The sequence below is a fragment of the Lathamus discolor genome, chromosome 5 (assembly GCF_037157495.1).
Source record: "Lathamus discolor isolate bLatDis1 chromosome 5, bLatDis1.hap1, whole genome shotgun sequence".
NCBI classification, from domain to species: Eukaryota; Metazoa; Chordata; class Aves; order Psittaciformes; family Psittacidae; genus Lathamus; species Lathamus discolor.
Genome location: NC_088888.1, coordinates 25132168 through 25154745, shown reverse-complemented (window position 1 = coordinate 25154745; position 22578 = coordinate 25132168). Strand labels below are relative to the sequence as shown.

Below are 22578 nucleotides of genomic sequence, written 5' to 3'. Positions count from 1 at the left end.
ACTATGACTGTAATGAGAATGCTCAGATCTTCTAAAATCTAAAATAGGGTACTTCCAAATGGAAGTTTCATGCTTAAAGGTAAATTATCAGTAATCCAAATATTTGATCAGACTGGAAGTCATCTCAATGAATACACTGCTACTGGCCCCAGTAAGCCAGAATTACTTTTTTTTTTTCTTTTTGAAACAAATGTAGAATTGACATGCAGACATAACTAGTTTCAGAAAGACTAAATATTTTCTGATACAGCTCCCTAAAAGGACTTCTGAGGACCAACATATATTACTAAGAGACTCAACAGATGTTACAACTACATCACAACTTAGGTTTACAAAATTTTCTAGTAATTTGCTACCATTTCTTTTCTGCATACTTCTTCCAAAAAGGGGGAAAAACAGCTTGGCTTATGCTATCTGAACACTTTCCTCTTTACCTGGCAGGCCTTTGCAGTTATATCAGATGGTGTATCTTGGGAAAAAGCTGGCCTCAGAGCAGCTCCCACCTGTTGATAGAAGAAAAGTTTAGAAATCCAACTACAACAGTGATGCAACATCCTTTATCTCACCTTGTGTAAGGCTCAGCACATATATAGAACAAGCAAGATAAGAATGCTAATTTTAGCATTAGAGTTACACCCTAAACCTACCCTTGCTGTCTCACAGACATTTGCAACGGTATTTAAGCAATAACAAAGTCCTAAACCAGTTTTTTCCTGCTTGCCCACTGCCTTTTTAAGCCTCAGCTACCTTTGTCCAATCTGTGGTATTATCTTCCTTTTGTTAATGAGTATCCTTTTAACCATTCAACTATTACAGGTGCAACTTATGCTAAGGCTCAAGACGCTGCTGACTTTTTGACGTCCAAAAGAATAACAGTGATGCAGATCCAACCATAAACATTTGATTTCACAAATTGCCAAAATGACAAATACTGACAGGAAAAGCCTTTCTGGCAGCTATTATAAGGCAGAGGTTTTTGGAAACAAAAAGAATCGTGTCAAAAATGCAGCACTGAAGAAGAAGAAAAAGGCAGGAAGCAAAAAGGATGAAAGCCTGCATTTAGAAAGTATTTGGAAAGATCCCAAAGACAAAGTGAAAACAAAAGAGATTAATCTATGCAAACTAAAGCAATAATACCCCAAAATAGATCTTCAACTGCGCACCTCCCATTCCTACACTATTGTAGCTTTCATTTAAACAGAAGTATATTCATTAATTCCCAGATTATGAAACAGGTATATTAGATTAAACCTACAACTGAATCAGTGTTAATTTTCCAATTACTAATTCTACAAATGAAATGCTACACTTGAAAAAAAATTAAATGTAACTTGTAATATTTGGCATTCAAGAATCAATAGCTACCAAATTTTTACTTTTGTCAGCTACTGAACTACAATACATAGGAAGGGATATGCTAAATAAATTTTGAAGTTGTAAATAGAAGCATCTCTTCAGTACATTTTCACACACACAAAAATCTCTTCATAGGTCTCATGAAGTTACAAAAAGTTCACAAAGCTAATACTGGAATATTGGCATAAGCAATTTCCTGAATGTATAAAGGAGGTCTCACATTAGCCTGATACTGCTCTAGTATCACATGGCCTGGAAACTCTGGCTCAGGAACTGATGCAAATTTCTTGATAATATCTTCAAGAGCTTGAAGACCCGCCATTCGTAACTGGTTGCTGTGATCAGTCGCAGCCATGAATGCCATTCGAATAAGGTCAGAGAGATGGAGTACCAGGAAGTCATCTTAGGAACAAAACAGAAAGAACTATTTGATAACTTAAAAGATATCTGACATATTGGCTATTTGTAATATTTTCCTCATTGACATTTAAAAATTTTATGTATTCTTTTTCAAAGGTCCACATTTAAGTTATGGAAAAAGGCAGGAAAGAATGTAATTTATTTTTCTTCCCTCCCCTTTCCCAATCACCCCTTAAAAATGATAGAAGAACTTTAATTCCTAAAATAATCTTAAACACAAATTTGAAACGAAATATATACAGGAATTAGAACATCTTAGTACAAGGAACAGAGTATCTTAGCAGAGAGCAGAATATTTAAGTAAAACTTATTTTAGTGATCCCTCCATCCTACAGAAAATCTTCAAGGCAATTCCTGTTCCAGTCCTATGCTTATAGCGACCCCTGCTGATTGTGGAAAAAGCCACCAAGTTTAAACACCTAAAAACTGAGCATGCCTCTCTAGTTCTGCTCTTAAAAGCCACACCCAAGGCTATAGGCAAGCAGCACACAACATACAGAAAAGAACAATACATAATTCAGTAACATTTCTGAAAGGGTTATTTATCTCAATTTATTAATTTTATTTCTTTCCTTAGCCTCAATTTGAAAATACCTGTACAACTGTGCAGGTATTTTCAAATACTATACAACTAATAAAAAAATATGTATTTTAAAACATAGTATCCAGAATGACTAACAAAACCCACAATTATAAAACCTCTACCTATTTTCAAGTATTTTTTCAAATTTTTTCAAGAAAAGTTTATTTTGTGGCTGAAAGTTTTCAGAGGAATGTTGGAAAAGACTGACAACCACATTCTAGGACATTCACAATATTCATCCTACATACACGAAGTCCTCGTGAGCATTACTTGAGTGAAAGCAAACAACCACTAGGCACCAGAACAGACAACTCCAGGGCAGAAACTTCCCACTATCTGCTAGAAAAAACATTTCATCACAAAGTTGGGTAACCTCTGACCTCTCAATTCTGATCCTCTAACTCATAAATGCATCTTCAAAATGTGAGCTTGGAAAGTGAATATTCATCATGCTTATTAGATACCCAAAGAATTAACTTTGTAAAGCAGCTGTGTCCCTGTGTTACTCTAACTCCCTCCCACATCCCTCTCTCTGCAACCACAGCAATAATTACCTGGCCTTATCTCTGGGGTTTTTCCTACCATCCCTTTGGTCTGGGGATGCTAAAATCATCTCTGAAGTCTAATTCATTGTTGTCATTACATTATACTCAGAAACTGTTCCCAGCTCACCCTTAGCTAGACATTTACTGCTTCCATTTCAGACTGGAGAAAAGGTTTTCAAATCTAAGGGCTTTGGTTTTTTCCAAGCAGATCAGTCTGTGAGAATTTATATTCTCCAGCAAACCTCATCACTTGTATTCATAGTATGGTTAACTACTATGTGGTTATGAAGCTACAGTTTTAATGACTTTTGCTAGCCATTTCCTTTGGTTTTAACCATTTGAATGAAAGGATAACTTTCTTTTTGGTTTTTTTTTTTCTTGGTTGTGTAAACTTAAACTGTAGAGAAATGTCAAAAATAAAAAATTAAAACCAAACCCAAGACATGCACACTGTAATTACTTTGGGGGTTTTTAAGTCTGGCTGAACGAGCCAGTGCCAGATCAAAGTGTGCCTTGTTGGCATTCTCACACAGCATGATAACTCGGCACAGACAATCTGCTGCAAACACACGAGTCGCCCAACGAGGTGCTACAGAAGGCTTGGATTTATCCTCTTCACCCAAGGTGGTAAACATTGTATCATCATCCATCTCATCCTTCTTCTCTGATTCTTCATCCTTCCCTCCTCCCAAAGGAGCTGCAGTGCTCATGTCTACAACAGACAACAATTAAAAAGAAAAATCCCACCCTTACAATCCACGGAAGACAGCTAAGGATATATTCAAGATTTCCTTACAGACTAATTCTTCTGTTGAAACAACAACGTTTGTAAAAGTCTCAAAGGCATAGGAAAATCACTAAAAGAAATGTTTTTCACCTTTAATCTGGGCTATCTTATCCTTTATTTGGCTTAAATGGTATGAAATAAATTCCTGTAATGTTAATTCCCCAGATACCAACTACAGCTGAATCCCATATCTAAACGTCTCAGCTTTGAAAACAAAGCTATTAAATGCCAATAAACAGAGTAATGACATTACCAGGCTCAGAATCAAATCTTGGCTTTGAACTATTCAGCTTCTGTTTCAAGTGAAAGGTAGAGTGCATGTTAAACTGAATCAAAACTACAAAATTCCATGCCATGGTGTCCTGGGTTCAGCAGTAGCAGTCATTTTTTCTCCTTCTTAGTAGCTGGTGCATCGCTGTTTTTTTGACTTTTGGCCTGGGAACAGTGCTGATAACACCAATGGTTTTAGTTACTGCTCAAATGTTTAGACTGACCAAGGACTTTGTGAGTCTTATGCTCTGCCAGGGCAGAGGGGAAGCTGGGAGGAAGCACAGACAGGACACCTGACCCAAACTGACCAAATTGGTATTCCATACCACAGCACGTCATGCCCAGGATGTAACGGAGAGTTACCAGGAAGGGCTAGGGTACTGCGGGGTTGGACGAGGTATCGGTCGGTGGTCAGTCAGGCTGGGTGGGGTGAGTTATCGGTCAGCTGGTGCTGAGGTGCTGTATTTTCTTCCTTTGTTATTTCCCTTATAATTATTATTGGTGGTAGCAGTAGTGATTTGTGTTATACCTTATTTACTAAACTGTCCTTATCTCAACCTGGGGGAGTTGCATTCTTCTGATTCTCCTCCCCATCCCTCCAGGAGCAGGGGGAGGGTAAGAAAGGGGGGGGGTGTGGGGTGTGTGAGTAAGAGAGAGTCTGCATGATTTATGGCTGACCGTGTTTAAACCACGACACATGCGATGGATATCCAGCCAAGTAGGCAGTTTATGGCACCCATAAATGTGTTTAACATTCAAAAACCTCTCTTTTCTAAGTGTAGCTGGGAGACTTTATTTCAGAAAATGAAATTACCTCAGGGATCACTTTAAAAAAGACAAACCAAAATATGACAAAAAAAAAAAAACCCAACTCAAACATGCATTTCTACTATTTAGAAATGAGAACATAAAATCTCAATGACAAGGTCTAAATTAGCAAAACGCCAAGATGCTGACAAAAATTACTCTGGCAATAATTAGACAGGAGAACAAGTAGAAATCATTGCAAGGGTAACCAACCCCAACTATGGGGTCTAAATTTAAGCAGCTGAAGAGCAAAGACATTGAATAAAGAAAGAGGCTATGGCAAATCAAACACGGAAGATGCCGATTCACAAGAGTGTTTTGGGAAGGCATCTAGGACCTTATGTGTCTGATTTGTAAATCTCTGCTTAAAAAGCAAATCAGATTTTGTGTTTATACCAGTTAGCTGGATCAAAGGAGTTCACTATGAAGCTGCTTGCTCAAAGCATAGCTGACAAGTTCATTTAAATACGGTTCTCTCTAAAATTATTTCAGCTATTAATAAATAATAGATTGAATACCATGTTAAAAACTTTAAAACCCACTCCACATGAAATAAGGATTATCTAATTCAAACTTGAGAAATCAGGTCCTTCTCACTGGGTCAATATATGGAAAATACTTCACATAAAGAAATCATTGGTAGCATTACTCATCAGTTAAGGTAAAGCTGGCAACATTTAGAAAGAGCTTCACAATGAACTCACAGTATGGCAATAAACAAGTATAAATACAAAGGAAATGAGCAGAATCTGCGTCACAACCATCCTACAAGCAGAAAAACAGGAATAAGGTCTCAGAGGACAAGATCTATGCAAAGAAATCTACAAAGCTGAAAAACAAGCAGAAGTTTCATCACCATGGTAACCCATCATCACACAAGTAACCCATAAAACCTCACCAAATAAAGCTCAGAGCTTATACAGCACTCTTCTTTCAGTATGATCTTGATATATAAAAGGCTAAAAAGAGTATGTCTGCTAAGATACTGAAATGTTAGAGTAATAATCACACTGCTTCTCCATTGAAAATCCTACTTCAAGGCAGTTAACCTTTTAATCTTAAGATCAGTGTTCTAAAACTTAATATAACATTGATGATTTCTTCTAAGAAAGTTTTAATGAACTATAATCAAAGTTCTATACACAAGTTACATCTTAACTAAGGTAAAAGAGAAGCTACACACAAATATTGCCAGAAAATGCTAATATTAAGGACATACTATCCTTTATGTGAATAGAGAACACAAAATACTTACCACTGGAAGCTGCAAGAACATCCTTACAAAGTGTTAGCCAGTGAGAAAGGTTTTCTACTGCCAGCGATGAAAGCATATGTCCCAGAGTATCATGGATATCTGAGCACAGCTTCCGATCAGTCTCCCGATCCAACATTCCAAAAAGGACACCTTCAAGGCCTGTCTCTGTTATATTAATCCCCTGATGCCGGGAATGAGTGTCTCGCCAAGAACCAGCTCCTGGTGCAAAAGGATTTATATCTGCAAAATGATAATGAGAAATCTTTTCTGAAATCAGTAATTCAGTTTTAAAATTTAGTGTAACAGGCTAGGCATTGTGTATTTGTGTGTGTGTAGTTCAGACAATGATACACCAAGATGTTACTGAATTTCTTCTGTACAAACACAAAGATTTTAATACAGCAATTCTCTTAATTTGCTTTCTGCAAGGCAAATAACACCTCCTAGTATTACTTCAGAAAAACACAAACAAAAAAACAACAAACCAACACCCAATACCAAGCAAAAAACTTTCAAATCTAAACTTAAAAAAAAAACAAAAAACAAAACAACAAATGAATTTATAAGTGAAATTCAAGAAGTAAGCATGAGTGCAGCCAGAAGTTATTTGAGCTCGAACAGACAGTTTTAGGGGGCTTTTTTTCTGTTGTTGGGGTTCCGCCCCCCACACGCATATGTGCACTCAACTGTTACAAAAAGGCCACATGAAAGAAATACTTACTGATGCTGCTGTTTTCCTTTTCTCCAGCATTTTTCACTAAGCTCATGGCATACTCACAAACCTCTGCTGCTTCCCTCTGAGCAAGCTGTCGTAAACATGCAACTGCAGCCCGGCGAAGCAGCAAGTGGGAGCTGCACAAATGAACCTACAAATCAGAACCATTACAGGCAAGTGAACAGCTGCACCCCAATATCAATAAATCACCACTGCTAAGGACTAACAGCATTCTATTTTTCAACCGTATGCCCATGTGAGAGCTACTGGGTGCCAAGCTCTTTACAAGATATTGACAGTCCAGAAGTAAGCATTATTTATAATGTACAAATATGAACATAAAGCTGGCATATACAGAGCTGACAGCTGTTATCTGGTTGAAGAGGTAAGAGCTCAAATATGGGAACTGCTGCACCAGTGGCTTTGACTAATTACACTTGCCAATCTGTTAGACTCCCCATATTCTGCTATAGCTTTAAATAATATTCTTTTAAACAAAAAGCCATATTCAGGTGCACCACACATGATAACTACCAAAAACTTCTATTTCAAACTTGTAGCAATTTATGGCATACGTTTTTATAGGTGCCTCTCAATGAGAGAGCTTCATATTTCTTTACTAACCAATACTGGCTTCTAATTCCTTTCGAATCACCTCAAGTACAAGCAAATACTTTTCTTAGAGACGAAGTGTACATGGTCCCTATTTTCCCAAGAGGAAGTAGCTGCACAGAGAACTCTATGTTTTTCCTACAGTGGAAGAGAGTGCACTTTAAGAAACTTTGATTCTTTATTTACCCTGGGGAATTTGTTTTTAATAAACCAAATACACATTTGCTTTCTCGATATTAGGTTATTATGCAGATGGAAATTGCTTTCCTAAATGAAAGGGTTGTATAGTTAATAAAAAAATTGAACAGTAGAACTTTATTCCACATATGAATATACAAGATTTTAGTCCTGAAAAAACAAGCAGGCTTTAAAGAACCTCTAAATATCACACTGAGTTCGTTTTAATGGAACTAAACCACAGAACATTTGGGGGATTTAATTAATGGAAAGAGCATTCCCCATTTTAAGTTACAAAACGAACAACTGGTGGCTATATAGCCAATGCAGGAAGAAGAAATGAAACTAGATTGTGGAACTGTGTGGTTTAATTTTGATACCTGGCATTAACTCAACTTAAAAATGAGTTAGAAAACAATGAACAGTTTCCTAATGGGGCAGGTAAGGCAAACCTTGCCTACATATCTACGTATCTGCAGTATAAATAAATGTGTGAGACAATTCAGAGGAAAACTTACCACACTAAGTATGACTTGGAAGTAAGGAATGTGAGAAAAGAGAAGAAAAATAGCTTTTGTTTAGCAGAGGACCATAAAGGAACAGGAAAGAGACATCAGAAAACCCCCGGAAAATTTTTCAAGACAGCACTGGTCATTCCTGTATGAACTTCATTGTAACATTACCCTCTTTACTTACAGAGTAAAGGGTTATAGGCATCACATGTTGTACATATTATTTGTACAAAAGGGCATACTACTTTTGAGTACACTGCACTCCACACAAAATTTTGTGAAAGGACAAGTGATACATTCTAGGAACACGCTTCACTTACGAGGATGCTCCAGAGTAGGGGGGTGCAGGGAGCAAGGGTCAGTGCTTGCTGACAAGCATGTACACTAAGAGGATGTCAGACTAAGAAAAAGGTCCAGTGTTGACCTAAGTAGGATGACACTCCTTCAGGTAGCACAGACCCACCAGTTCCACAAAGAATGACATGAAGAGCTGTCAAAAAAATGTCACAAAATGGCCAACAGATATTGGACTGCTGAACCCTCTAAAAATTTTTCAAATAGTAGTAATAACAACAGAAAAAAGAAATCATACCAAAATGCACACACCCACACACAGCACCTTTCCTCGGGTTCCAGCCTCAACCCAAGACTTGCTGACAGAACATTAATGGAAGGAGAAAGCAACACTAACAGCAGCAGCACAGGAATTTGAATCTCAGCATCTACTATACTGAGTGGTACAAGAACTCCAAAATCACCTGCTCTTCTCCAGCTCACCCACTTCCCTTTGTGGAGTGCAATGAGTTAGAGGCAACAGCGTTTCAGCATCTTCTCACTCAGTTATATAAATGCTTGCTATCTTGTGCTATCAGGGGTGAAAGAGAATCAGACCCTATGATTTCAATTTGGGCAGCATTCTAAAAAGATCTAAAATGGACTGCAGACAAGCATCCCTTATTGCACTCTAGTGTTTTTGCAAATATGACTTGTTTATAACATATAGGCATATCTGACATCGTGTTAAGTACTTCAGTCCTCTGCTAAGCAAGTACATAAAACTGAGGAACAAAACGGATGCATTTTGTACTCACGCAAAGACTGGGAACCAGACTGGACAGGTTGACATGCCGTGGCGCAAACATATGAAGCTGCTGAAGGCAGGATATGGCAGCTGCCTGAACAAGCGAGTCTGAATGGTCTTGTGTGATTGCACATCCCACCAAACAGGAAGAACGGATTGTTGAAATTGTAGCTCCATTACCTAATGATGTAAATACCCTTAACACAGCATAATTTTTGTATGGCAACTGTAGGCTTTACACCTCTGAGAAACAAGAACTGTTAATGCTTCAAAGTTCACAGACTAGCATGCAACTTATCTGGAATCCTACTGAAAACTAGTGTCTACACAACTTCAAAGAAACACTATGGAGTACTTCAGTAGCTTTTTTGTCCTGTCCAAATGAAACCTTGAATCAGTTATCTTCAGTCAGAAATATTTTGAGAATATCTTCCCAGGACATGAAACCTGAATTTGAATTCTGAAAGTCGCTTTCATTCTATACATATGGACAACATTTCATGCACCAAACCATTTCCTACAATATCGGATAACTTTTAAGCTAACATACCTACATGCACATAATTTTAATTAGCTCCAATAGATGAGCTGCACTGCTATAGCAGGACACGAACTCTAAAGGTCAGTACTTAATTTGCAAAATAATCCCATTCTGTATTTTGAGAATTAACCCGCACCAGGTTCATAAAAAATCTTGAATTACAGAAAAATGTAACCTGCAGAAGACATTCTACATAAGCTGTTGTTTAGTTAAAAAGTGAATGATGCTCCAGATCAAAAGGTTAACACACAGAAAACAGATACACAAGTTCAATAAGACCATCTAGAAACTCTTCATAGCTACAAATTTAAATCCAATTATTTAAAGTTTCCTAGGCACTGGCTCTCTGGCACTGCATCAAAGACCCCCCTATAAATATTATAAAAAAATTACAGTTGGAGGAAAGTACAGCAACCTAAGAATATCAAGAATTAATGGAAATGAGTTATAGATCAAATATTATCAATTATGTCAAACTTAAACTCTTGTGTTTAAAAAAAAAAAGTGGAGGAAAAAAATCTTGCTTCTTGCCCCACCTATACACAAAAATATCAACAGCAAAATATGCAGCAAGGGTGTTCTTCACCTTTTACCTACCATGCAGATTTGCCATTAACCAGAACACCATACAGCACTGCAACTTCTTTATGCAAACCTCAAACTGCAGTTAAAAAAGCCCCAAGTAGTCTTAAGTATGATCAGAAGTGACATTGCTTGCATGACTGTAACAGACTTTGTCAACACCACTCCCTCTCCACCCGCAACTGCAACAAACAAAACTTTATTTTCTTTAAGACTGCAATATATTATCTTTATACAAGTTAGATTTTTAGTTTCACTTCAAATTCCTACTAACCTTGCAGCTCAGGCCCAACAGTAGTTATTATAGCTCCAAGACATCGGCCTAGGCATTGATGTACTTCCGTATGAGATGGTGGAACAGTTAAGAGCAGAGTAAGAACTAGGGACAGAGTTGGCTCCACATATCCACGGTACATTGGTCCACTAGAATCTACTATCAAAGCAAGTGAATGGAGAGACCAGGTCTAGCAAACAAAAAAAAGGAATATTTTTCAGTAATACATCTAGGAAATTTAAATAATTTTGTATGCAGACTGTTATGTCCTTGCTTAAACATCTCTAGTTAGCTACTCTGGCTCCAGATATGTTCCAGAGGTCTCAATCTCAAGCAATCATCTGGGAGTTTAAATAACTGAGGAAAAGAAAAAGAAGCTACTCTACTGTATGTTCCATCAAGTAAACAATTTAAACCAAGGTGGAAGTATGATTCTGTACAGTTATCAGTGGCTTCAGCTTCTCAATCTGTGGGTATAAAGTGCCCCTACTCAAAGGTGGCACACAACTTCCTACTGCTAAAGCATAATAGTCAGTCACAATTTCAGATAATCATTCCCCTGCAGAAACTTGTGAAATTACCTATTATATCAGGCAATTACAACATAATTTTTGAAGAACAATAATTACAGACAAGACACACGTTCTTACTCAAAAAAAAAAACAAAAACAAAAACAAAAACAAAAACAAAAACAAAAACAAAGATTGTTGGTTTTGGGGTTTGTTTTGTTTTTCTCCTTCTGAAGTAATTCTTTTATTCTAGTGCTGTGATAGATTTCATTACTGGTGTGTGTGTGTGTGTGTGTGTGTGAAAGAGTGCTTTTCCCTCTAATATTCAACTTCTTTAAAGACAAATGTAGTGGTCCATATAGCCCTCTCTTCCTCTTACAGCAGCAGCTACAAACAGATACTTAAGAGGGACTAAAGACAGACCAAGACACTGACCCCTCAAATTTCTCCTGGGAGAGTAAAGGCAATGCATTCTCCGAATTTCCAAGTATTTCCAACTTTGGAAACTTCATGAACTGCACAGTGTTTAATTGACAGGCATTGCTTTTTCAACATTATATTTAGTCCCCTTTGTACTCTACCAGCAACCTTTAGCAGTCAATCTGTCCTTCTATGAGACTTCACATGTCTATAGTCCATCATGGACAGAAACTCCTCCCCACTTTTGCCTTACCTTGGACATGGCTCTTACTAGCTCCCTTTCTGTCCCCTAACTGCAGTAGGCTTCCAGCAGATTTTGTTATCATAATATAACCCCCCCCCAAGATGATGTACTTCCCTACTCTATTCACAGTGTCACATATACAGAAATTGCTTGGCAAAGAACACTACTGCTCTTGACCCGAGACCCCAGTAATTCATGTTAACCATTAACCACTCATAAAAACTTTAGTTTACAGCTAAGGTAAAACTAACACATTTTGCTTAGCAATTACGGTAATGATAGAAATATACCCACACTCAATTACTCTGGTGCCACTGACAAGCAGACACTTGTGAGTCTGAATTAACATGACCACTTGCAACTGCTTCCCTAATGAACAGGAAGGTTAGGTTTTCACTGCAGTACTTATTTGGGATTCTGTACTGTAGCAGTTTATAAGTAAAGTTCCATTTTCTTCATGCTCCCTGGCACACACTACATCCGTATGAGTTGGCTTATATGTGACACTCTATTGAAGAACATCTGAACATGTAATTTTTTATTTTTTGTTTAATCTTGAACATTTTATAGTTTTGTGGTGATTGTGGTTTTTACCTGGACTTCAGGAGAGGTTCCATCTTGTGCCAAAGCCAAAAGAATACTAACGCTAGTTTTCAAATGCTGTCCAGAACCTATTCCGCCAACATACCGATGGAGACAGCCCAGAGCCAAAGAATGGCCTGTTCTTGATACAACATCTCGAGCAGATTTTAACCTACCAATGATTAAAAGGAAATCATGTAATTCACTCAGTTTGTTACAAAGAACTTTCTAAGTACCTTAACAGTGCAAATGACTAACAGTTCTGCAGGCCACCTTGCAAGATCTTGAAAAGCCTTTACAACAAATGCAAAACCAATTTACTTAATCCATATTATACTGGATTACACATAAAACAAGCAGGAGTGATTTCAGATGAAGAAGAGGTTTGGAAGTGAAAGACTATAGGAAAAGCATCAAGTGCTTACCAGTGTTTCATAGCAGACTAATTTCATAATCAGAGAAGTCATTGCTAGACCACTGCAGTGAAAAGGAATCAAGAACTGAAAAACACCACCACATATTGAGAAATGACAAAGAAATCCACAGCTACAACTTCCACTGAAAAGTCAACTAACTTTTAATACAGCTATTTTCTTCTACAGCTGAGTTTTGTGACCTTCCCAATAAAGCTTTTTTCTTTTTATTTTTTTAGTAATGTTTTATTAATGAAATTAAACCAGAATGAAGAGCATTCTGAATGATCTAGTTGTATGAAGTAGTGACTTGTTGAGTCTTTTCCATAACACTTCTGCTTCTGGAATCATATCACATACATAACTTCTTAATTAAAACCTTTTCAGGGGTTGTGGAAAAGAGACTAAAGGCAGCTATCCTAATTAGAACAAAGAAAGGTTTGAGGTTTTTTCCTGGTTGTCTGTATATGAGAGGCAAGTGTGCTCTTAACTGTAAGCTAACAACAAACTAAATGCAAATCTCAAATATAAAAAAATTACTTGACAGTGCCAACAGACTGGTAACCATCAGCAACCTGAATCATAGATAAGAAACCAAGGAAATAGTCCTAGTAATAGAAATTCAAGGAAAGATGGTAATAAAGTACATCACCGTTACAAGATAAGAAGATGGTAGAAGAGCTGGGCTGAGGCTATGTGCATACAGTCTGGCCAGCCAAAAACACAGGCTGCTGCCTTGAAGCAGGTGCATTCTGATTCACAGATAGGCTATCTTAAATTTAAGCCAAAAATTGGGAAACATGGTCTTGTTATATCTACCACGCATCTTTCTAAAGACCTGGGATAAACAACAGAATGGTGGTGGCAGGGAGGAAGATAAATTATATCTATCTAACCATTAGCCAGTAGATAAATTATATCAGTATGTAAAGATGTTTTGATGAAACAGTCCACTATCACACAATTCGTATTACAGACATACTCAGCGTAAGCTGCATTTATCTATCTGAAGCTGTTTAGTCACTTTCAAGTAACTCATCAAAAACTATTCATTGGTAGAATTTCACATTCCAACTAGTTTAACAACTCAGCTTTTATTCCTGGAAGAATCACATTAACTAAATCAAAAGACCCTGTTTGAAGGTTTGTTAGATCTACATAATCATAGCAATCAAGCATGAAGAGAGTAATCAGTATGGTATTTAGCAATCTTTCAAACTACAATAAATGATATTTTTATTTCCTTTTCTGAATCAAAACCAACTTACTTATCAAAACTGTACTGAGCCATTCTAGCAATGAAAGACGCTTCTCCAACTACTTGAGCCATTCTGCCAAGAGCTTCGCCTGCTGCACATCTCAAAATAGGGTTAGGATTATCAAGGGCACCCATTACCAGTGTCAGAGCAGATTTGCGGACTTCTTCTGGTCCTAACGTGCTTTTATTCTCAGCTAAACCCTGAATGACAAAAAAAAAATAAAAATTAAAAAAACATTCCAAAGCAGGGGAGAAAGGAAAAATGTACAAACAAGTTTACTGTATTTGAGATCTTCCATTAAAAAATAATACACTTTCACTTTTTATTTAGATTTGTGGTCATTTATCCTAAAATGTACTTGTTGAAAATTTTTAAAACTCAGGATCAACAGCACGGTCTTACATTTAAACACTCTGCCTATTTCACGTACCAGAAGACCTGCTGCAGCAGTCTTTTTTACCAAATGCATTAGAGTGCTATGTGCACTCTACTGGTACTGAATCTGAGCTAGCTTTATACAGGATACCCCAGAAAAAGAGAAGCTGTAAAATCAAACGGCAACATCTCTTTCTGTGGGACAAGGAAACCACAGCTCACTTGTGTTTCTGCAAGAATCACTTACATCAAGGACATTTTATGTACATTAAGATATTTTTTGCTTAATGATCACATCTTTGCAAACTTTTATACATCCTGTTATATGAACACTCTACAGAACAATAAAATTAACCACTGCTTCTGCAGCTTCTTCGGTTCCTGTATTTCACTAATAGTATATCACCTCTCACTACAACTTTAACAAAGTCTTTTTATTTGGGAAAAATAATTAAATACATGTAAAGTACAAACACTGTATGTATTATAGAGGAAGAAATTGATTCTCATTTCTCTTCTGAAATACTCATTTCAGCTGAATTTTGACAATTCTTTGGCCATTTAGCATGGCATTGGAAATTCCAGGTATCTGTCTCAGAATCGACTTTTCAACTTGTAGCAGCTTGGTTCACGTTTCTAAGAACAAAGCAAAAGAGATGCTGTTTTGCCAGTGTATTTTGCCATCAACTAAAGACGTGCAGCCCCAGTAACAATCAGCTTAAACCAGGCAGCCAATTTTGTATGGCAAAAGTGAGACAAGAAACTCATCCAATCTTTAGCTACAGGCTGGCACATCTACAAGGGTAGCTTTCTCAGTGAGCAGGACTTAGTCGCTCTGAAGATGAACAAGTATGACAACGACAGATGTTGTCCAACAAGACTCATGAATTGGAAACTATATAAAACAGCATCAGGAAAAAAGGAAACTCTTTAAAAAAAATTGCCTAGTAGAAAGAAAGTCTTACACTCTAAGACAGTGTTCCACAAAGCCTTGAGGCAATGCAACTCACTGAAAGCAAGTATTTCTGAGGGATATTATTTGTGACTTGCTGTCGTCTAGCTTCCTAACGTGATGGCATGAGGCTGGATTTCTAAGTATAGGTAGAGAACACAGACCTGTAACTGAAGTTAGTAGGACTAGGCATAAGCATCTACAATTGTATGCAATATTAGGGAGTCTTAAGAAAAAATTAAGACATCCAAAATGGAAACCCAAATCCCTTTATATTATGAGCCTCATCTGCACAATACTCTATGACACGAGGGTGGTTTTGAGTACATATGACAATGTTTTTAAATCCACCAGTACAGTGCAAGTAAAACTACAGGACTGAAAATTTAAGAAAGTTTAAATACTATAGAATGCTGACTACATCTTTGCTCTGTACTGATATATGCAAACAAGAGCTTATGCCAATATCTGAAAAAAATTCAGTTCTGGCATTTCGAAACTTGAATGTTTAAGTGGTAACTTTAGTAATGTTCTTCTAACAACCTTTTGTATGGACTACAAATCAATTAATCAAACTGTTGAGCTTTGGCATCCATTACAAATTCACAAGTTTTACCTTCAAGGCACTAAGAACAGCAGTAAAGATATTAAGCTGCACAGCTTGCTGGCGAACACCTTTAGCCTGCTTGACACATTCAGCAAAGTGATCCAACATCTGTAATCTAAAACAAAGGAAAGAACATAATTTTAAGTGATGTTCTTTCAAAATACAAACTAAAAAACCACACATGAAAAGGCCTTTTAAGTTTAGTCACAGAAGTTACACTTCAGGGACTGCAGAAGGTAGAAAGGTACACTATAGGTAGAAAGGTACACTTCAGGTAAAAAGGGTGCTGTTATTCTGAACAGTCCTTTTGCTAGGTCTTTTAACTCATCCACAGATATTTACTATTTCTATTGAAGAAAACACCACCAAGAGGAAGGGAGTTGTCAGATACGTTTGGCTGTATAAGTAGAAGGCTATGAGGACAAGAGTGGGAAAAATGTTGCCTTTCCACTGCCACGCAAAACAGTATTGCCCTCTGCATTCTTGTTATTGTTCCTATCAGTTTCCCTGTTTAACCTCAATTCTTCCCCATTTAACCATGCCAGATGGTGTTACTGGGAGGAGGAGTACTCCCTAGAGGATACCAAGAACAGAAGTATAATGAATAATCTGCATATTTAGCTACACCACGGCTTCCCAGCCAAAACTTTCCAGAGCTAAGAACTGATATAGATCAAGTTGAAATACTGCAAGCTGGCCTCAAGCTTACTGCAAAATGAGACTGACTGCTAGGAAAATAACTGTTCCCATCAGGATTGCACTGAAGGATAATTTTACTTTGAAATGCATCTTACAGCTGCTTTCACTCTGTGCTCAGTGATGAATTAGCTAAATAGGATGACAAAAGTAGTCCTGACAACTCATAACTCTGCAAAGGTAATGCAAAACACAAAAGAAAATAAGCTAAATTCCATTTGCTCTTTTTCATCATGCATAAAATTGTTTGCCGAGTAGAAATCAAATGGTCTTACTCATGGGAGCCAAATTAAATTCAATGGATAGTGCTGTTATGTTCTCAAGGCTGATCTGAAGTTACTTACAGTGGGTATTTTTTCAGGAAATTCTGGTTGCAGAGATATTACCACTGTTCCATGGAGGAGAGATGAATCTGGTCTCCACCTCTGAACTCTAATCTTCAGAACTAATAAAACTGAGGAAATTGCCTTATTTCTAAACCGGGTAGGCATACTCTGGAATCCCAAGACACAATGAACACCAAATACTGAACCCTGAATTTAAAGACAGTTGATATTACAGTAGATTCTTATTTTAAGAAAGAAAAAAAAAAAAGATATTATTTAGAGAACAATGCATTACATTCTGAAATTGAACACTGATGTAAACTGACCTATGCTTGTAAGAGACATGAGGAAAAACCACACCAAAGAGAGCCACAGATGCATCGATGACAGATACTCCTAACGGAAGGGGACCAGGTACAGCTTCACCAGCAGGGATGCGCAAGTAAATAGAAGATGGATCATGTTCCAAAGCACCACTTCCAGATGCACTATTTGGCTGAAGCTGCAAAATGCCACACGAATACCTCAGAATATACCTTTGCACATAAAAATTGTGAGATACTAGAGATAACAAAAACACACATGCAGTAGCTTACAAAACCAAAATGGCTTACAGACACCTGAATGCAACTGCAGTGTCCCCATGCATATGAATGCTAGCGTTTACAGGGTCAGCTAAATCCCAGAAGGTCAAGGCAGTTAACAGCTGGATAAATGCACAGACTACTACTCCTCGTAATCAAAGATGGAAATGAGACAAAAGCAGATCAATCTTGGTACTAACAGTAGCTTCCAAATCGGCAACTACAATGAGACATTTCGTTACAAAGGCTATTCATTCATTCTGTTTGAGCATTGAGTTACAATACAGTATATTAAATTATCAGTTTTGCTTGTAGAATTCCCTGTACAGAAAGATTTAGAAACAGAATTAAAATGACCAGCACACCTATCATGAAAATACTTCTTAACCATCGTTCTTTCAGGAAACACTACAGAAAAAAATAACCAAAAAAACTTATCTTCATGATTTGTTAAATATTTAATCCTGAAACAAAATTGGAATCTAGTAGCTCTGCATTCTCCTTAAAGGTCGGAAAACAGAGCAAACATTTAAAGAGACTTTCATATCGCTAAAAAAATAAAACAAGAGAATGTGATGCACTACAGGCCTTCAGTTACCAACAGTGACTCTGTCTTACAGGTTGGAGGTAAAATAGAAGTGGGGGTGGGGAAAAGGGAAGAGAGAAGTAGGAATGCCCCAGAAAGCTCTGTGGACTGAGGACTGCACTGGTAGACTGGAAGTCTACTACGTCCACCATGACAAATGAGGGAATGCTATAAAAATTTTTTTTTTTCTTTGACAAATTTCAGCTGATCTTTTCTCAGAAAGAGTTTCCCCTTGGTTTCTCACACTCAGTATCAGTCTTGGCTTTTGGATCTGTTCAATCCAGAGAGCTGCCTTCTCAGAAACCTTGCCATTACTAGATAGTCTGCAGCAGAAGAGGCGCTTTCAGCTCCCCCCTTCTTCCTATGCCAAGAAATTTCTGAGAAGCTGAGTTGCAAAGTTTATGATGGCACAGTTCAGCAAATGCTGAGAACAGTGAGCTAAGGAATACAATTCACAGAGAAATCAAAAAATCACAGCAGAACTGTGAAGACAGAAATATAGTGTATATATCCAGATAGACAAACATTTTCATTCTGTCATTAAATCCTTATGTGTTTATGAGGGTAAAAGGCTTGAAAAGAGGCAGCCAGCCCCTCCCTAGTCATCACAAATTAGGAAAGCAATGAGAATAATATTGTCAGGTAGTTTCATAAAATAATACTTAACATTAACAAATGGTTCCATATGTTGCATTCCTTTGCCAAGAGCCATACAAAAAATGGTAACTGCATAAGCACTACCAACTGATCCAAAAATTGAGACCCCCCCCAATACTTGTTTCCTTTGAAACAACAAAAAAAAAAAACCCCACAAAAAAACCCACACCAAAACAATTGTGTTTCAAAGACTTTTTTAAGTGCAGTGAATTTCTTATGATGCCAACAAAATTGTGCCAGTGCTCCCAAACTAAATGTAAGATTTCATACTACACCTCTAAAACCAGTTAAATCCTGTTTTGCTATAACACCATTTGGAATACTGATATTTTGACATCAGTTTCATTATAAAATTTGTTAAGTGGAACTTTTTTTTTTTTAACCCAGAATAAAATAACGGAACTGCCAGACTGGGAAGATCAGGGTGGGGAGCACTGCTTTGTTTTAAAGAAGTTAGGTTAGTTCGCTAACCACAACCAGTTTCAGTTGTAGAAGGCTTCCCACACATACACATCACACAGACAAATACTGTAGATAACTCTATTATTATAGGGTTTTTATTACCTGATCTTCAATTGACTTATGATCGGTTTCCTGCAGCCAAGAACCAAGAAGAACGCTATCATCATAATGACAAAGAGACCTTAGGAGTGATGTGGTTGTATTAGCAGAGTTGTCTGTCAAAGTAAATTCTGCTACCAACTCTCGAAGAAGCGCATTAAATGATCCTAAACAAATGGACATTAAAAAGAATTGGTGCTGCTTCTTATCCAAAAGATTTCAGCTATTGATTAGAAGTTCCAAATCAAAGCACGTACCATTACTTTGATTTTACAAGTAGCAAGGAGAGAAGTAAACCCAACACAACCACAGTTGAGAGCAAGGCTTCAAACAGAACCCTGTTTGAATTCCAATTCCAAATTCAGTGTTCTAAATAACAGATGAGGCCATTCCCTCCAGGATGACAATCCAGATTTTTGTGGGAATTTGCTCATCAACATGATGATGTAAATTTAATGAATTAAAAACAAAGCAAAAAGCTAATCTGTCAGATCATGTGGCAAATCATGCCTGGCAATTTACTGATAATAGCATTAATCTGGCTAACAGAGCAGATCAGGTTAAAAAGTAAAAAAAAAAAAAAAAAAAAAAAAAAAAAAAAAAAAAAAAAAAAAAAGTACCAGAAACTCAAACTGAATCTTCATTCTCACTTCTGTCTTTGAAGTATACTAATATATAGGGTTCTCTAGCTTTTAAGTAACAACAATATAAACAGCTAAATTGGAGTTCAGAACATGATTGCTGTACATCTCAACCCTACGAATGGGACTGTAACTTCAACATTTTGCAATATTCATATTCTGCATTTATATTGTCAAGGCAACATACAGAAGATGAAGAATATAGTACAAGACCCACGGAGACTCTTAATATCTATTTTGAATCATTTCTGTTTCTAAAGCAAGCACCAAGAATACATCAAAAAGAGTAATAGAATTTTTACTTTAATAGAAATTGCTAAAAATTTACATACCTTCATATGTCTTTGGAGGTAATAAAGCCAATATATCATAAAGTCTTAAACGGACCATAGCTGCACTAGCTTTGAGATGAGCTCCATGGGCTTTAATTACTGATGGAATACTATAGAATCAAAACAGGAAAAGAGACAAAAAGAAATATTGCAGTTACTGAAGAGAGCATTTTCAGCTTTTCACAAGACAGATCTCCAGCTAAGACAAGAAAAGAGTGTTCAGAGAACTACTGAGTAACACTACTCAATTATATTTCCAGAGGTAATCGTATGGAGAATATTTTTCTAATATAAAATGCATACTGCTGTATATTAGACACATGTACCTCCTCAGAACAAGCTCCTAGCACTAGGTCAGAATATGAGTTAAAACAAATTAGTTCCAGTACTTAAGATCCAGGAAAAGACAAAAGTGAAAATAGAGCAAAAATTGCTACTTACTGTGACATCATTGTCATGGCACATTCTATGGGCGTCATCAACTTCCTGATCACATCCTCAGTAAGGAGTTCAGGACAGTGAGCAACAAAACTTCTCATAGCTAATAACAAAATAATTTAAATTAAAATTTTACTGAAACAAATATAAAGCGTGAGCAAGATAACAGATCCTAAGAGAATATCCAAAAAGCAGCAACTAAATATGGTTATTTAAAGACATGTTCATAAAACTATGTGCCAAAACCAGGTCACACTGATGAAAATCTGACACATCTTCCTGCTTTCTTTGAAAATGAGTGAAGTTACAAGAGTTCTCTCTGTAATACTTAGGGTCGTGTTTTGATTTACTGCACAGTTGTGATCTTGCAGTTTGAAATCCTTACCACAGAGAGCTCCAGCTCGGCCTTCCAGAGTTACTTGCCAGGTAAAAGAATCTCCTCTCGCCTTCTCTGCCTCCAACTCCTTGAGAGAACGTGGAAATACATTTCGCCACAGCAGCAACATCTTAGGCAGATGATACCGAACAACAGAAGGACCTGCACAAAAAAAATGAAGCAACAGTATAATAAAAACCCTCTGTTTAACTAAGTGAAAAACCTGTCATGAAGGCTTTTGCTCTTTATTTTTCCTCTTATTTCACTTTTCTTCATTTTCTCCTGCTTGAACAACGAAAACCACAAAAAATTCTCTCATTTCTAGGTTGAAAATGTGGCAAATAAATACTATAGGTAAGCCTGTTGGTATCAGTACTGAAAATAAGAAATAGGCAATTCCATACCTGGTCAAGTAATATGTAACCACTGCCAACTGTCTTTTCACAATTCTGACTTCTATGATTATTTATTATTAGTTTGAAGGCAAGCTCTATAGCCTGTCCAAACTTTTTCATAAAATGAATAGAAAAAAAATAACTGACAGCTGCTAATTACCTAACTAGTTTAACTACCAAGTTTAAAGAAAACTGAAAAAGCTCCATAAGATTCAGTGCAAATACATTAAAAATATATTGGAGAAGGACAACTAAAATAGGGATATACTATTAGAAAAACATGACAATAAGCTGGGAAGAAAAAAAAGTAGTAAAAGAGGCAATTTAGAGAAACAAAATGAAACAAATGGTATTTGCTGAGAGATCAAAATACTGCAGAATGCATTAGAACTTTATTATATTTTCCATTATTAAAAAAACAAAACAAACAAAAAAAGCACCCCACTACTATGGCTGCAAAATCCAAGAATATACTTAGAACCTCCAAAATACATCTTCTGATATTTCTGTGATGGCAGATATGAACATAAGGCTGGCTTTTTTAAAAGACAGCTGAACAGCTTTTAAACTGATAGCACTTATAATCAGTACTGTTGCCTCTCCAGACACACACATGCAACATATTGAAATGCTCATTGTGTTTCATTTACATTCCACTTCTTCTGCACTGATGAAGGAAGGAAGATGAGGGGTTGCTCTTTCCATAAAATGACTCAAGACTGGGTTTCTAAAAACAGAGCAGAACTCTTTTTTTAAGTACCACACCTTCTACTATCCTTCAGCTTACATAAACACTAGTATTTCACTTTTTCCCAGCATAAACAACAAGGCTAAAATAAATCACTAACACTCTGTTTCCCTTGGTACGTGCTAGATACTGGACTGATTGTATGTAGAGACCATTTGCCACAATGGATATAACAAATGTTGGACAAGCATTAAAACAAAACAAAAAACAACCATTTTTACAAACCTAAAGTCATAAGTGCTCCAAGTAAAAGCCACCCAGCTTGAGTCCGCTGCAAGGACAGTCTGCTGTTTTGTGCAGCAGTTCGTAACAGATCTTCAGCAATACTGACCACCATCTGCAGCAATGATGAAAACCAA

The 22578-nt window shown here is 36.9% G+C and overlaps 1 protein-coding gene across 4 annotated transcripts in view; it reads right to left on the bottom strand.

Annotated features, from left to right (window-relative positions):
• HEATR5B (HEAT repeat containing 5B) overlaps positions 1-22578 on the bottom strand; it is a 60347-nt gene that overhangs the window by 22866 nt on the left and 14903 nt on the right. For all 4 annotated transcript variants that reach the window (XM_065680080.1, XM_065680078.1, XM_065680079.1 and 1 more), the window contains exons 11-26: positions 22445-22556; positions 21086-21238; positions 20704-20803; positions 20263-20372; positions 19293-19456; positions 17228-17403; positions 15889-15994; positions 13955-14145; positions 12286-12445; positions 10518-10707; positions 9131-9300; positions 6745-6889; positions 6024-6263; positions 3365-3616; positions 1577-1758; positions 435-503 (exon numbers count right to left, since the gene is read on the bottom strand). In XM_065680080.1, coding sequence (XP_065536152.1) covers positions 435-503; positions 1577-1758; positions 3365-3616; positions 6024-6263; positions 6745-6889; positions 9131-9300; positions 10518-10707; positions 12286-12445; positions 13955-14145; positions 15889-15994; positions 17228-17403; positions 19293-19456; positions 20263-20372; positions 20704-20803; positions 21086-21238; positions 22445-22556 — 2520 coding nt within the window. The remainder of the gene's footprint in view (positions 1-434; positions 504-1576; positions 1759-3364; positions 3617-6023; positions 6264-6744; positions 6890-9130; positions 9301-10517; positions 10708-12285; positions 12446-13954; positions 14146-15888; positions 15995-17227; positions 17404-19292; positions 19457-20262; positions 20373-20703; positions 20804-21085; positions 21239-22444; positions 22557-22578) is intronic.